The sequence below is a fragment of the Scyliorhinus torazame genome, chromosome 28 (genome assembly GCF_047496885.1).
Source record: "Scyliorhinus torazame isolate Kashiwa2021f chromosome 28, sScyTor2.1, whole genome shotgun sequence".
In the NCBI taxonomy this organism is placed as follows: domain Eukaryota; kingdom Metazoa; phylum Chordata; class Chondrichthyes; order Carcharhiniformes; family Scyliorhinidae; genus Scyliorhinus; species Scyliorhinus torazame.
This window is the reverse complement of record NC_092734.1, coordinates 26,511,168-26,526,243: the sequence shown is the minus strand read 5'-3', so window position 1 is coordinate 26,526,243 and position 15,076 is coordinate 26,511,168. Positions and strand designations below refer to the sequence as shown.

The 15,076-nt window shown below is 49.7% G+C and overlaps 1 protein-coding gene across 2 annotated transcripts in view; it reads right to left on the bottom strand.

The window, feature by feature from the left end:
• Positions 1 to 776: 776 nt before the first annotated feature.
• LOC140403613 (transmembrane protein 273-like) overlaps positions 777 to 15,076 on the bottom strand; it is a 92,948-nt gene continuing 78,648 nt past the window's right edge. For both annotated transcript variants that reach the window (XM_072491723.1, XM_072491724.1), the window contains exon 5: positions 777 to 3,868. In XM_072491723.1, coding sequence (XP_072347824.1) covers positions 3,838 to 3,868 — 31 coding nt within the window. In that variant the 3' untranslated portion in view covers positions 777 to 3,837. The remainder of the gene's footprint in view (positions 3,869 to 15,076) is intronic.

Sequence of the window (15,076 nt, the reverse complement as noted above, 5' to 3'; positions counted from 1 at the left end):
CCACAGCCCACTTCCTGGCCACCTCCCGTACTCCCCCCCCCCCCCCCCCCCCCCCCCCCCCCCCGGCCCTGGCAGAGGCCCCCGACCAGCGGCACAACTGTCAGCACACTTTGGCAATGTTGGTCACTTTCCGTACCCCCCTCTCTCCCTCAGCTGCCACGGCGCCTGTTTCACGATTTTTAAATGCGCAAGTGAACCTCGCTGCCGGGAATTCCTGCCCAGAGGATGCGGAACATCGCGGAGGCCCCGGAGAATACTGGGTCAGGCCCGCTAATGGTACGCCAACGGCATTTACTGTATGTGCGGCGTGGAACGCATTGACGCTGCTGTTGAGGCACCCAGAATTGTGATTTGGCGTTTCCGCCGTCAAAATCAATTATCCGCCCAAACGCGCTTCCCGATTTCGGCATCGGCCGGCAGAGAACCCCACACCCAGGGCTCCATTTGGCAAGAAAGCACAAGTTTATTAAATGATTTCATGTGCAACTTCAAAGATTGAGGGACAAGGGGAGAACAGTTGGATTTCACACTTACAAGTGGCACTGGACTGTCCTGAATGCGACCACAATACGTCAGGGTCGCAGTGTTTGTATTGTGACTGACCCTGAAACCTACTCGCGAGAGACTCCAGCGCACCAACTCTGATCACAATGAAATGAAGTACGACACCCAATTGATTAATAATGTGACTTGGAGCCTCGTCCCCCTTCAGTTAATGAATGATCCTTTGATATAATTAACAGATCATAGGTAGTCAGTACATAATTAAGTACAAATTTTGCATTCAAATGAAAAATTGACTTTTAATAAAAGATTTCATTACGTTACAGCATATCAAGACTTGCACATATTTCTTGGGTTCTGCTTCACAATAATTAATATGTTATTGCAAGATAAAAGTTCTTTTCACCTATAAAATAAACTTAGGATTGCCTTTTACTGTCATCCTTACGGGAGGTTTTGGTGGGATGTGCCCATATCCTGGCTGATACGGCGGGGAGGGGAGAGACTTCGGCAGGAGGCCCAAAAATCAGTTTCACCCTGGACTTGGATTTCCAGCAGGACCTTCCAACACCGCCCGTCATTGCAGATCGGGAAGCCCGTTGGTGGCCAGTGTGAAACCGATTTGCATCCCACTAATTGGAGGCAAACGAAGGCCAGATTGGAATCTTTCCCCCCTCATTGGCTCTCCATTATGCCAGCAGGAAAACATTCTAGTCCAGAACTGGCCTGGGCTTTGGTGTGCAAAGGTCAGGACTTACCTGAAAAAGGCCAGAAGCTGCCTTCAGAGTTCAGGATGGAGGCCGCCAGCGACCCACGGCCCTGAAACACCACAGCAGTGGGCGGGGGACGCGGGGGGGGGGGGGGGGGGGGCAGCATCTATCAAGTGGATCTTTCAGCTTCAGTGTCACTGAGGAAGTCAACCTTCCAGCCTCAGAGTGTTCTTTCTTTTTAAAAAATTAATTTATGGGATGTGGCTAGGCCAACATTTACTGCCCTTCTCTAGTTCCCCTTGAGAAGATGTTGGTGAGATGCCTACTTGAACCGTAGCAGTCCTTGAGGTGTCGGTACACCCACTGTGCTGTTAGGGAGGGAGTCCCAGGATTTTGACTCCGCGACAGTGAAGGAACGCCGATATATTTCCAAGTCAGGATGATGAGAGACTTGGAGGGGAACCTCTCGGTGGTGGTGTTGCCGGGTAACTGCTGTCCACATCCTTCTAGATGGTTTCGGTCGTGGAAGTTGCTGACTAAGGAATCTCGGTGAGTTCCTGCGATGCATCTTGTAGATGTACACACGGCTGCTACGGTGCTTTGGCGGTGGAGGAAGTGAATGTTTTTGGAAGGGGTACCAATCAAGTGGGCTGCTTTGTCTTGGATGTTATCAAGCTTCTCAGTATTTTTGGAGCTGCGCTCATCCAGGTAAGTGGGGAGCGTTCATCACACCCCTGCCTTGCGCCTTGTCGATGGTGGACAGAACTTGGGGAGTCAGGAGGTGAGTTATTCTCTGCAGGATTCCCAGCCTTTGACCTGCTCTTCAGGAGATCTGCCTTCTTTCTCCAACAGTGCAACAGCGGGTCAGTGATGTCGGGCACCTTTTCAATGTGGCACCCGGGTATGATGGTGGGGCATGTGCCATCAAGCCCGCCCTCCCATAGAAGATGGTGCAAACCCCTGGACACGTAATTAATTATGCCGGGGAAGGAAGTTATGGCATGGTTCCCCGTCTGCACCCATAGCGGGAATCGCTTCCCATCCCCACCACGGGACTTAGTCCCAGAGGAGTGAATTCCACTCACTGAAATTAGGCTTCTGATTAACGGATTTACCCAGGGAGAGGTAGAGAGTATGAGGCAGGTTGAACTGTCGAGAATCAGAAACGAGGGGTTTGGAAGAAGACTGAGATTACTCATGGGCTGCTGTGGCCTGCGGGGAATAGTGCATCAGGAGATTGTTCAGTAATTGAATGATTTATAATATCCCACCATTCACAATACGATAATTCTACTGGTTATATAAATTTTCATGATTACCATAATACAACTAGTTAATTTTACATTTACCTACACAAAGCAGAGATGGCTCAAGATCATGTGATATCACAAGCAATAATTCAAATAACGAATAAGGGGAAAAAGAAACACTTGTTTGGGGTTCGTCTATTTACATGATATCAAATATATACAATGAAAGAGAGCTGGTTCCATCATAACCTACGGAGAGGCTATCAATGAACACAATCTTCAAAAATAACGGCTAAATATTAGCACCATACAGTCCAGGTTTGTACGGCCACGTTTTGGACTACTGTCTTTACTGATGTCACGAGGTTTTTCAGCAGATGTTGCAAAGAGTTGCACGACATTTACGACACATAAACAGATCATTCGGCCAGACTGCCCGAGCTCGACAAGTGTTCTTGTACATTTAACCAGGGCATGTACATGGACAGTTTATACATATACAAATGTTCTGCATGTTCGTCCTCCAGTATATAAACAATGCATTGGCATTGAGAAGCAGTTTGCAGCTTAGGTTTTAGTGACCGGGATCATCCGAGGAAGATAACGGTGATGGCGGAACAACAGTGAGGTAAAACTATCCGTGGACGAACAATCAAGGAAACTTATTTGAGATCCAATGAGGGTTGACGCAAAATCTATTTCTTAATGAAGTTCCCTGATCCTGCTCTATTGAATTTCAGTTGTGAAGACTGACTGGAAATTGTGGGAGTGTTGTGCTTCTGGACATTCCCGAGTTGTGAGGGATAGTGGCCAAAGAATCGGATTGACAGGATTGGTCCAAGCGGCCAATAATACGCGGTGACCAGGCGTGGTCACATAAGAGGCAGTCCTGCAGCGTAGTCCGAGTAATTTAGGAGAGACACTGGGAAATTAACACGTTTCGGCAAATTTAGAGGCAATCGACATTTGATATCCACTCAGAAATCGTATGGAGGTTTCACAAGAAACCACTCTATCCAGAGCATGGTGGGAATGTGGAACTGGTTTGCACAAGGGTAGGCTGAGATTAATGGCTTTGGAAGGGAGGCTAGCTAAGCGAATGAGGGAGTCGGCAATACCGGGTTATGTTGATGGAGATGAGTGAGGGTGAATGGAAGGAGTTTGGAATGGGATACAAACGCTGAGAGGGACATATTGGGCCAAAAGACCTGTTCCTGTGCAGTTGCATTCCTTGCATTCCAATGTACCATGTGATAAGGAATCCAATGTTTTCCAAAATGGGGTAACTGGGGTCACCATTTTGTTTCGCTTTGTTTCTCCCTTCGAGGAAGTTGAATTGCAGGTTTTCGCCACCTTCACAGCTCCTGCGACTTTTAATTTTGGGCGATTCTGTTTCTCTCTTCTCTGTAATATAAAATGTAACGTGTTAAAATGATATGATGACTTCTCATTTTTCTCCTGTGTTTGCTGATAAAGTGTAACTTTAAGGAGAAGGAACACTCTTGCCCAACGGGTTTAACTGGCTAACTTTGCAGAATGAACATGCTAACGGTCTTGATGCACCCCTCCCCACTCCCCTCCCCCGCCCCATGTAACATTCAAACTTTACTTTGAGAGAGGCAGGGACATAGGAACAGTAGTAGTCCATTTAATCACCGAGTCTGTCCCACAACCAATGCGATCATAGCTGATCTGTGGCTCAATCATGATAATCGCTTATTGTCACAAGTAGACTTCAATGAAGTTACTGTGAAAAGCCCCTAGTCACCACATTCCGGCACCTGTTCTGGGAGGCCGGTATGGGAATTGAACCCGTGTTGCTGCCTTGTTCTGCATTACAAGCCAGCTGTTTAGCCCACTGTGCCCACTAAATGATCCAGAGTTCAGTCAGGGTTTGAAATCCCTCCTTGCCCCCCAAATTAATTCCACTACTGATTTAGATTCAGAGAATAAAAATTAGTTAAAATGAATTGATACAGTTCATCACCAGACGTCCCTTACACTAGCAGGCAGGTCCAACAACTGGGCAGCACGGTAGCACAGTGGTTAGCACAGTTGCTTCACATCTCCAGGTCCCAGGTTCGATTCCCGGCTTGGGTCACTGTCTGTGCAGAGTCTGCACGTTCTCCCCGTGTGTGCGTGGGTTTCCTCCAGGTGCTCCGGTTTCCTCCCACAGTCCAAAGATGTGCAGGTTAGGTGGATTGGCCGTGATAAATTGCCCTTAGTGTCCAGGAAAGGTTGGTGTCATAATATACACCAGTATATCATGGTGCAGACACACACTGATGGACACACAGTGGGACCAATCAACACACAGAACACTGCAGCCAATCACAAGTGAGAGCAGATGCACTATAAAGACAGGGGGCGTCAGAGTTCCCGCTCATTCGAGTTGCAGATAGCTAGGAGGACAGAGCTCACAGCCTGCAACACAGACATTTACCATGTGCTGAGTGCATTGACTGGTTAGGACAAGGCAAAGGTATTTAGTTAAAGCTAGTATCGTATTTACCCACAGTTCAAGTATGTTTAAATAGTTAACCTTTTAATAAAATAGTGTTGCACTATTTCAAGTGTTGGTGACCTGTATGCGATCCAGAACACCCAGTGCAAAGGCATATTTACAAGACTACGTACATGAGAGCTAAGCTATTTACATGGAAAGGTGCCTGGTGCAGAGAAGCAGTATGCAACAAGAGTAATGAGATCAACACTATACACAAACCAGGGAAACGATCAAACAAAGCAACGAAACAATTCAGAGAGTCCATAAGTTCAAAAAGTTCATAAGTTTAGTCTCTGAGGTGGGCGACGAATTCTGGTTGACCGCCTCAAGGGTGGGTCGAGAGCCACCGGTTCAGGAGCGGGCAGGACTGTGTCAAAGTCAGGGGGAGGCAGAGTGACAGGGAGCTCTGCATAGTCCGTGGCAGAGTCAGCAGGAGGGCGAGGCGGCACTGGAGGATCACGTGGCGAGCGTGGAACGAGACGAAGGGCACGTCGATTGCGGCGCAGAATAGAGCCATCCGGTAGACGAACCAGGAACGAGCGGCCCGAAGGACAACAGCGGTTGCAGACCAGCTACCATCCGGAAGATGGATGCGGACGTTGTCATCTGGAGCCAGAGCAGGGAGATCAGCTGCACGGGAGTCATGAGCCGCCTTGTGCTGTGCACGAGACAGCTGCATCCGGCGAAGGACCGGAACGTGGTCGAGGTCTGGGACATGGATGGACGGCACCATCGTTCTCAGGGTGCGACTCATGAGTAACTGGGCTGGCGACAGGCCAGTGGACAGTGGGGCGGAGCGAAAGGCCAGCAACGCAAGGTGGAAATCGGACCCAGCATCGGCAGCCTTGCATAGGAGCCGTTTGACGATATGTATTCCCTTCTCTGCTTTGCCGTTGGATTGGGGGTACAGGGGACTGGACGTCACATGGGAAAAATTGTACCACCTAGCAAAGTTGGACCATTCTTGGCTGGCAAAGCAGGGGCCATTGTCCGACATAACCGTGAGCGGGATGCCGTGTCGAGCAAAGGTTTCTTTACATGCACGAATGACTGCAGACGAGGTGAGGTTGTGCAACCGTATCAACTCCGGGTAATTCGAAAAGTAGTCCACGATCAGGACATAGCCTCTACCCAGCGCGTGGAACAGGTCGATGCCCACCTTGGTCCATGGTGAAGTGATCAACTCATGGGGCTGCAGGGTCTCACGTGGTTGGGCCGGCTGGAAGCGCTGACAAGTGGGGCAGTTGAGCACTGTGTTGGCTATGTCCTCATTAATGCCGGGCCAGTACACTGCCTCTCAGGCCCATCGGCGGCACTTTTCCACGCCAAGGTGGCCCTCGTGTAGTTGTTCCAGGACAAGCTGGCGCATGCTGTGCAGGATGACAATGCGGTCCAGTTTTAGAAGAACCCCGTCTACTACCGCCAGACCCCCTCTACTACCGACATTATAGAATTGAGGGCATTGGCCCTTAAGCCACCCGTCCGTTAGGTGGCGCATGACACGCTGTAGAAAGGGGTCAGCCGCTGTCTCACGGCTAATTTGGACGAGGCGTTCATCCGAGGCAGGTAGATTGGAGGCCGCGAATGCCACATCGGCGTCAACCTGGCAGACAAATCCCGCTGGGTCACATGGAGTGTTGACTGCCCTGGAGAGAGCGTCAGCAATGATGAGGTCTTTGCCTGGGGTGTATACCAGCTGGAAGTCGCATCGCCGGAGCTTGAAAATGAAAAGCGCTTATTGTCACAAGTAGGCTTCAAATGAAGTTACTGTGAAAAGCCCCTAGTCGCCACATTCCGGCGCCTGTTCGGGGAGGCTGGTATGGGAATTGAACCGTGCTGCTGGCTGCATTGGTCTGCTTTCAAAGCCAGCGATTTAGCCCTGTGCTAAACAGAAGAATATGCTGGAGGCGAGGCGTCACGTCGTTCAAGTCTTTCTGTATTATATTGACCAGTGGGTGATGGTCGATCTCGACGGTGAATTGAGGAAGTCCGTAGACATAATCGTGAAACATAACCACACCGGTCAGAAGGCCCAGGCACTCCTTTTCTATCTGCGCGTAGGGCTGCTCCGTGGGGGTCATCGCACGTGACACATACGCAACGGGGGCCCATGATGAGGCCTCATCACGTTGAAGGAACACTGCCCCAATGCCGGATTGACTGGCATCGGTCAAAATTTTAGTCTCCTTTGCTGGATCAAAGAAAGCTAAGACCGGGGCCGTGGTCAGTTTTGTCTTGAGTTCTCTCCATTCGTGCTCGTGGGCAGGGAGCCATTGGAAGTCTGTTGTCTTCCTGACCAGGTTCCTGAGAGCCGTGGTATGGGAGGCGAGGTTAGGGATGAATTTCCCTAAAAAATTGACCATGCCCAGAAATCGGAGGACTGCCTTCTTGTCCTCTGGTGTTTTCATAGCTGTGATGGCAGCTACCTTGTCCGCATCCGGCTGCACATCCAATTGGGAGATGTGGTCCCCGAGGAACTTGAGTTCCGTCTGACCAAAAGAGCATTTGGCCCTGTTGAGGCAGAGGCCATGCTCATGTATACGTCTGAATACGCGCTGGAGGCGACTAACATGCTCCTGCGGGGTGGGGGACCAAATGATTATGTCATCGACATAGACGCGAACACCTTCAATACCTTCCATCATTTGTTCCATAATCCTATGGAACACTTCTGATGCAGATATGATCCCGAACGGCATCCTGTTGTAACAATATCAGCCAAAGGGGGTGTTAAATGTGCAGAGTTTCCTGCTGGATTTATCGAGCTGGATTTGCCAGAATCCTTTTGAGGCGTCGAGTTTGGTAAAGAGCTTGGCGCGAGCCATCTCACATGTGAGCTTTTCGCGCTTGGGAATTGGATAGTGCTCTCTCATAGTATTGCGATTTAGATCCTTGGGATCAATGCAAATTCTCAATTCGCTGGAAGGCTTTTTTACACATACCATGGAACTGACCCAGTCGGTCGATTCCGTCACTTTGGAAATCACTCCTTGGTTCTGGAGGTCCTGCAGCTGCTGCTTGATGTGGTCCTTAAGGGGTGCTGGGACCCTGCGAGGTGCGTGCACCACAGGCGTGGCATTCGGTTTTAATAAAATCTTGTAGGTGTACGGAAGCGTGCCCATGCCCTCGAAGACGTTGTGGTACTGGTTGATAATGGCGTTGAGCTGCACCCTGAAGTCGGTGTCCTGAAAGGCAGACGCGTCAGCAGGAGAGGGAGAGTGAACTCTCTGAACTAGGTTCAACAGCTTGCATGCCTGCACGCCAAGCAGGGAGGCTTTCGAGGAGCCCACGATTTCAAAGGCAAGGATGGCTTTGCGTGACCTGTGCGTCACTTCAAGTTGGCATGAGCCGCTGGCAGCAATGGCATTCCCATTATAATCTAATAGCTGGCAGGCTGATGGGAGGATGGCTGGTTTAACACAAAGGCTTTGGAGGTCAGACCGTGCAATGAGATTGGCGGAGGCACCAGTGTCCAGGCAGAATCGTATTTGGGACCGGTTGACCGTAAGGGTGGCACACCACTCATCGTCCGGATCAATGCTGTATACCGACAGAGGCTGGATTCTTTGCTTCGGGGACACCCTGTTTTTTGTAACAATACCGACTCGAAAAGGCGCCTTCGGGTCCTCGGTGTCAATATCGTGTAGCAGGTCTGAATCGGACTCAGTGACCATGGGTTGAATGGCCCGGACATTCCTGCGAGGCTGGCTGGAGCGACAAGAGTTGGCAGGCTGAGCTGATCTGCATAAAGCAGCCTAGTGGCCAGGTTTGCCACATTCAGGCATCGTCGGGATTTGGCAGGGCATTGCCGCTTTAGGTGGGCGGAGCCACTGTTGCCGCACATTGTAGGTTGTACGTGGTGCGCGCCTGCGCAGTACGTTCGTCGACGTTGCTATCCCCTCGTTCGGTGCGCACAAGCGCAGGAGTCCGCGAAAAGAGCGCAAAATGTCCGCCCTCATCCAGGCTGAGGCCCTGGGGTTGCTCGATTGCTTGGACCCGTTCTGCTTCGTGGGGACCTTGCCGTGCCGTTTCAGCCGCTTGGATGTGGGAATACCGACTAATGGCGTGTTCGTGTATCACGCAGGTCTCGATGGCAATCGCTAGGGTGAGCTGCTTTACCTTGAGGAGCTGCTGGCGTAGGGGGTCCGACTGAACACCGAAAACGATCTGGTCGCGTATCATGGAGTCAGAGGTGGGCACGTGATTGCAGGACTGCGCAAGGATGTCCGGAGGTGGGTGAGAAAGGACTGGAAAGGTTCATCCTTACCCTGTAAACGCTGTTGGAATACATACCGCTCGAAACTTTCATTCACCTTGATGTTGTAGTGACTGTCAAACTTGAAGAGGACCGTCTTGAATTTTGATTTATCTTCACCATTAGCAAAGGTGAGAGAATTGAAAATGCGGATGGCATGTTCCCCGGCCGTGGATAGGAAGAGAGCGATCTTCCTGGTGACTGAGGCAGCTTCCCGGTCTGTGGCCTCGAGGATGAGCTGGAAGCGTTGTTTGAATATCTTCCATATGGCCCCTAGGTTACCGGAGATACTAACCCTGAAATAAACCATGTGCGAAAGATATTCTTTCTTCGCTCTTTCGTTCCCATGTACAGATCAATCAGACTCCCCAGGCTGAACTTTTCCAATCATTGATTAACACGCACGTTACTTTGTTCCCAGCATTACTTTATTTCTATATTGATCACTTCAGTGACATTCCTACATGGTCTTGTAGGTGAAAATGCATTTAAATAGCGCCTTCAGTGTGTAGAAACATCCCAAGAAGCTTCAGAAATAGATACAAAGAAACTAAGGCTGGGACTATGCTATTAATGTTCGGTCTGTAATATCCATAGATGGATTGTCTCAAAGGAGGAATCTTCAAACGACAAAGAGTTTTGTTTTCAGTGACAGAAGGAAAAATCTCTCGTAATTTACTGAATTATCTGCAGATGTTTTCTGATGAAACTGCTTGCCTTAATGAGGCGTAGGCAGCGGTGATTTCCCTGGGCTACTAATCCAGAGGCCCCAGGTGAATGCTCCAGGGACACGGGTACAAATACCTCACGCCAGCTGGTGGAATTGAAATTCAATTAATAAATCTGGAATCAAAGCCATGAAACCATCGTTCACGGATGCCTTGGGGGAAGGAAATCTGCCGTCCTTACATGGTCCGGCCTACACGTAACTCCAGACCCACACGGCAATGGGGGTTGACTCTGAAATGGTTGAGCAAGCCGATGCGAACCACTTCAAATTCAAAGAGGAATGAAATCAGACGGCCTAGGCACCAGAAACAACAATGGTTCACTCAGCCCTGTCGACCCTGCAATGTCCTCCCTACTAACTACAGGGGAGGAGGTGGTGTAGTGGTATTGTCGCTGGACTAGTAAACCAGAGACCCAGAGTAATGCTCTGGGGACCCAGGTTCAAATCCCGCTACTGCCAATGGTGACGTTTTAATCCAATAAGAATCTGGAATTAAAAGTCCAATCATACAACCATTGTCGATTGTCATAAAGACCCATCTGGTTCACAAATGTCCTTTAGGGAAGGAAATCGCATCTGGTCTGGCCAAATGTGACTCCAGACCCACAGCAACGTGGTTGATTCTTAACTGCCCCCTCAAGGACAAATAGAGATGGGCAATAAATGAGACGCCCATGAACAAATAAAAGAATAATAATAACAATAATCTTTATTGTCACAAGTAGGCTTACATTTGCACTTCAATGAAGTTACTGTGAAAAGTATTCACATGGTGTACCTTGTGTTGCCCTATTATGTATTTTCTTATTTTATTTTATTTTCATGTACTGAATGATCTGTTTGAGCTGCTCGCAGAAAAATACTTTTCACTGTACCTTGGTACACGTGACAATAAACAAATCCATCCAAAAGCTCCTAGCCGCCACACTCCGGCGCCTGTTTGGGTACACGGAGGGAGAATTCAGAATGTCCAATTCGCCTAACAAGCATGTCTTTCGGGACTTGTGGGAGGAAACCGGAGCACCCGGAGGAAACCCACGCAGACACGGGGAGAATGTGCAGACTACTTGGGTTCTCCCGTAGATTAGTCAAGCAACCGTCTGATATAGTCATATTCATGGAATCATACCTTACAGGCAATATCACAGACCACCATTATCACCTTCCCTGGGTATGTCCTATCCTGCTGACAGGGCAGATCCACCAGAGGTGGCGACGGAACGGTGGTGTGTAGTTGGGAGGGAGTTGCCTTGGGAGGCCTCAACATTGACTCCTTGACGACATTGGTTAAATGTCACCCCGCTCTGCACAAGGGAAAATTAAAGCAAGAATCGGAGACCTGGACGCTTTGTGGATATTCAGGAAGGACATTCATGCTACTGGGGGTGTCCAGCGAAGGTTCACCAGACTAATTCCCGGGATGGCTGGACTGCCCTATGAAGAAAGACTGGATCGACTGGGCTTGTACTCACTGGAGTCCAGAAGAATGAGAGGGGATCTCATAGAAAGATATAAAATCCTGATGGGACTGGACAGGCTAGATGCGGGAAGAATATTCCCGATGTTGGGGATGTCCAGAACTAGGGGTCACAGCCGAAGAATAAGGGGTAATCCATTCAGGACTGAGGTGAGGAAGAAAGTTTTCTCTCAGACAGTTGTGAACTTGTGGAGTTCTCTACCACATAAAGCTGTTGGGGCCGGTCGTTGGATATATTCAAGAGGGAGCTGGACGTGGCCCTTGTGGCTAAAGGGATCAAGGGGTATGGAGAGAAAATGGGACTGAGATACTGAATTTGCATCATCAGCATGATCATAATGAATGGTGCAGGCTCGAAGGGCCAAATGGCTTACTCCTGCACCTATTTTCTATGTTTCCCTTTGAATGATAAATTTCGAGTTCCTTTTTCCAAACTGTTCAGTGTATTATAATGATATAAAGGACACTAATCTCTCACAGGGATTGTGCAAACATATGGCGGGTTCAGTTACTAAGAACAGGCTCATGTGAACAGATACACATGGATAGGAACCTTGGGGACAACAGTGCTGTGTCCCACTCCAGGCCGAATTGAAACTGAGGCCGGAGGAGCACATGACACACTTCCCTTTAAGTGATGGTATGCTGCTATCTCTTAAAGGTATATTACAAAATTGTAATAATTGTAGATAAAGGATGCAAAACCAGTTGCAGCTGCATACGATAGTTGTCCACACATAGCTATATATTGTACTGCACATATGAGGGATTTATTAGAACATTACTGCAACTTCTTGGGACATATATCTTTCTGTTGTCAGCCGTAATCCTTTATGTACTGTGCTATTTGTGGTATTCACAGCCAGTTCTTCCACGGGTTTAGAGCAGACAGTTGACTATCTGACTGTACAGAACTCCCATACAATAGACAATAAGTAAATGTTGAACCAAGAGGGATTCTACTCTGGAAGAGGAATGAAAGGTGCATGGTTTTACTTCACAGAAACTGAACACTTCGCTTTTCTGCACTCTTTTAAATCATCGTGTTTTTTTATCTATTCTTAGGGATGGGGTTGGCAAGGGTGGCTTTTATTGCACAATTCTGGTTGCCCAGGGGAAGTGGTGGTTGGACGTTATTGTGATTGGCTGTGATCTGTGTGGGGAAGGTTCTTTCGCAAAGTTTTCCCCAGTAGCGTTTCCCGCTGGCTCAGTTGGCAGTGAAGAATTACCGACGCTGGTGAGGAACACACTTAAGCCAATCCAATGGAAGGTTCTCTTCGCCAATGATGCCAAAAGAGTCAGTGGGATTTTGTGGACACCCCGACAATTTGTTGACCACGGGCGGAATCCTCCGCCTTGCGATGCCGCAAATGCGAATTGCGATCATTCGGAGAATTGGGCGTCAGGCAAAAATCGTTGATTTGGGCGTCATGCTCCGGGGCCTCACTGGTGCCGATAACATGGTAACAAGGTTTGCGGCCCACGCCAGCGTGCAAAACCGGCATTTGTAATCAGTTAAATGCGATAGCATGTTAGACCAATTATGCTCCGCCTTTCAGGCTCCTGGTTGCTCACACTACTGAGTGCTGCCTGTAGCCTTTAAATGCTCAGAAGGCCTCTGGGAGCCCACCCAGACCACCCCTCTATATATCGTCATACCTCAGCTGGACCATCAAGGCCAAGCTCAATCAATGGCCGAAAAAGAAAATGCTGGGAAATCTCAGCAGGTCTGACAGCATCTGTACGGAGACAAAAGAGCTAACGTTTCGAGACCAGATGACCCTTTGTCAGTGGCTCAATCAGGGGTCCGCCAGGTGTTGGCACTCCTCAGAAGCACTTCCCCATTACAGATGAAGCAGTGGATCAGCAGATCTCACCCCATCCAGAGGACACCCGCACCGCCGCCTTTGGAGCCCTCCCTGGTTCTCTCAGGGCAGAGGCCACGCCAGTGACCCCCACATCAAGTGTCTCCGCCGGGTGAGGCTGGCAGCACTGACTGCCTCGAGCACCCACCTCAGCGTTCAGGAGGGTAAGCTTGAATCTGCAGCCCACCCTGGGGAAGAGGATGTCCCTCCGCTCCTCATTGGCGTGGAGCTGTGAGACCACCTCGGACTCCCGACCTCGTGGGGCAGGTTTCCCCTGAGCCACCTTGGTGCTTGCAGTGAGTGTGAGGTAAGTGGAGCGCTTAAAAACAGCTCCAGCTGTCAGGGTCTTTAACCCTAACTCCGGCCCCAGCGGTTAGAACGTCTGCTCGGCTGGGAATTGCTCGGAATTCACACCGGCAGAGTGCTGGGCCGTTAGCATGTGGGCCGTTAGCATGTCCTGAATTACCCCCCCCCCCAAAATAGCTACCCCAACGGGAATGCGAACCGCACGCAATTCAGTCCCGGCATCAACGCTTATTTTTTATTTTTATTTTTTTAAGTTTAGAGTGGCCAATTAATTTTTTTTCCAATTACGGGGCAATTTAGCGTGGCCAATCCACCTATCCTGCACGTCTTTGGGTTGTGGGGGTGAGACCCCCGCAAGCACGGGCCGAAAGGGGCTGTTTAGCACAGGGCTAAATCGCCGGCTTTGAAAGCAGACCAAGGCAGGCCAGCAGCACGGTTCAATTCCCGTACCAGCCTCCCCGAACAGGTGCCGGAATGTGGTGACTAGGGGCTTTTCACAGTAACTTCATTGAAGCGTACTTGTGACAATAAGCGATTTTCATTTCATTTTTCATTCATGTGCAAACTCCACACGGACAGTGACCCAGAGCCAGGATCGAACCTGGGACCTCGGCGCCGTGAGGCAACAGGGCTAACCCACTGCGCCACCGTGCTGTCCCTGCATCAACACTTACGTTGGTATTCAATTTTCCGGCTGGCTGCGCACCCCCGCCCGCCGGTTTCCCGTCGGCATGAGGTGGTCACAATGGGAAATTCCATTGACAAGCGGCGGGTAAATAGAATCCCACCACCAGCGAACGCCGCGCGGCCTAGAAACACGCGGCTGAGGGGGGGCGGGGTGGCAGAGAGTCCTGCCCTTAGCCTCCCAAACGGGGAATTTATCCCCACTTTTACTGATGAGGACCGGGATTTACCGACCATCCCGCCGTGTGATTTTCAGCGCGGAGGTGGATCGCCAGCGGGATCTACTGTTGCTGCCATTGTCAATGGCATTTCCCATTGGCTGCACCCCTTGTCGTCGGGAAACCCGCGCGCCAACGTGGGACCGGAAAATCCCGCCGGCGTGAACAGCCGGTAAATCACGCCCCCCATCCTTTTGCTCAAATTTAATAAAAATTCCCAATTATAAATCGGGAACTGGCATGGTGGGATTGGAGCGTGGGTTTCTCCGCAATGCACCGTAATTAAGGAAAGTCCCCGAGCTGGAGATCAGAGCCATTTGTGCTGGTACCTCGGATTTGCTATCAGAAACCTGTGAACACTGTGCTGGCAATTCCTGTCACTCTTGCTTTCGCTCACCAGGGTGCAGGAGAACACTATAGAGGTTGTGTTATCCCAGCACTGTATTGCAATAGGCTATCCAATAGAATGAATTGTGCATCATTGATGAATAAAAATTGAATTGTTTCAACCTAAAATACTATTGATTAGGAAAGAGAAAACCTTGTGGAATGAACAGCAGCCTGACCATTC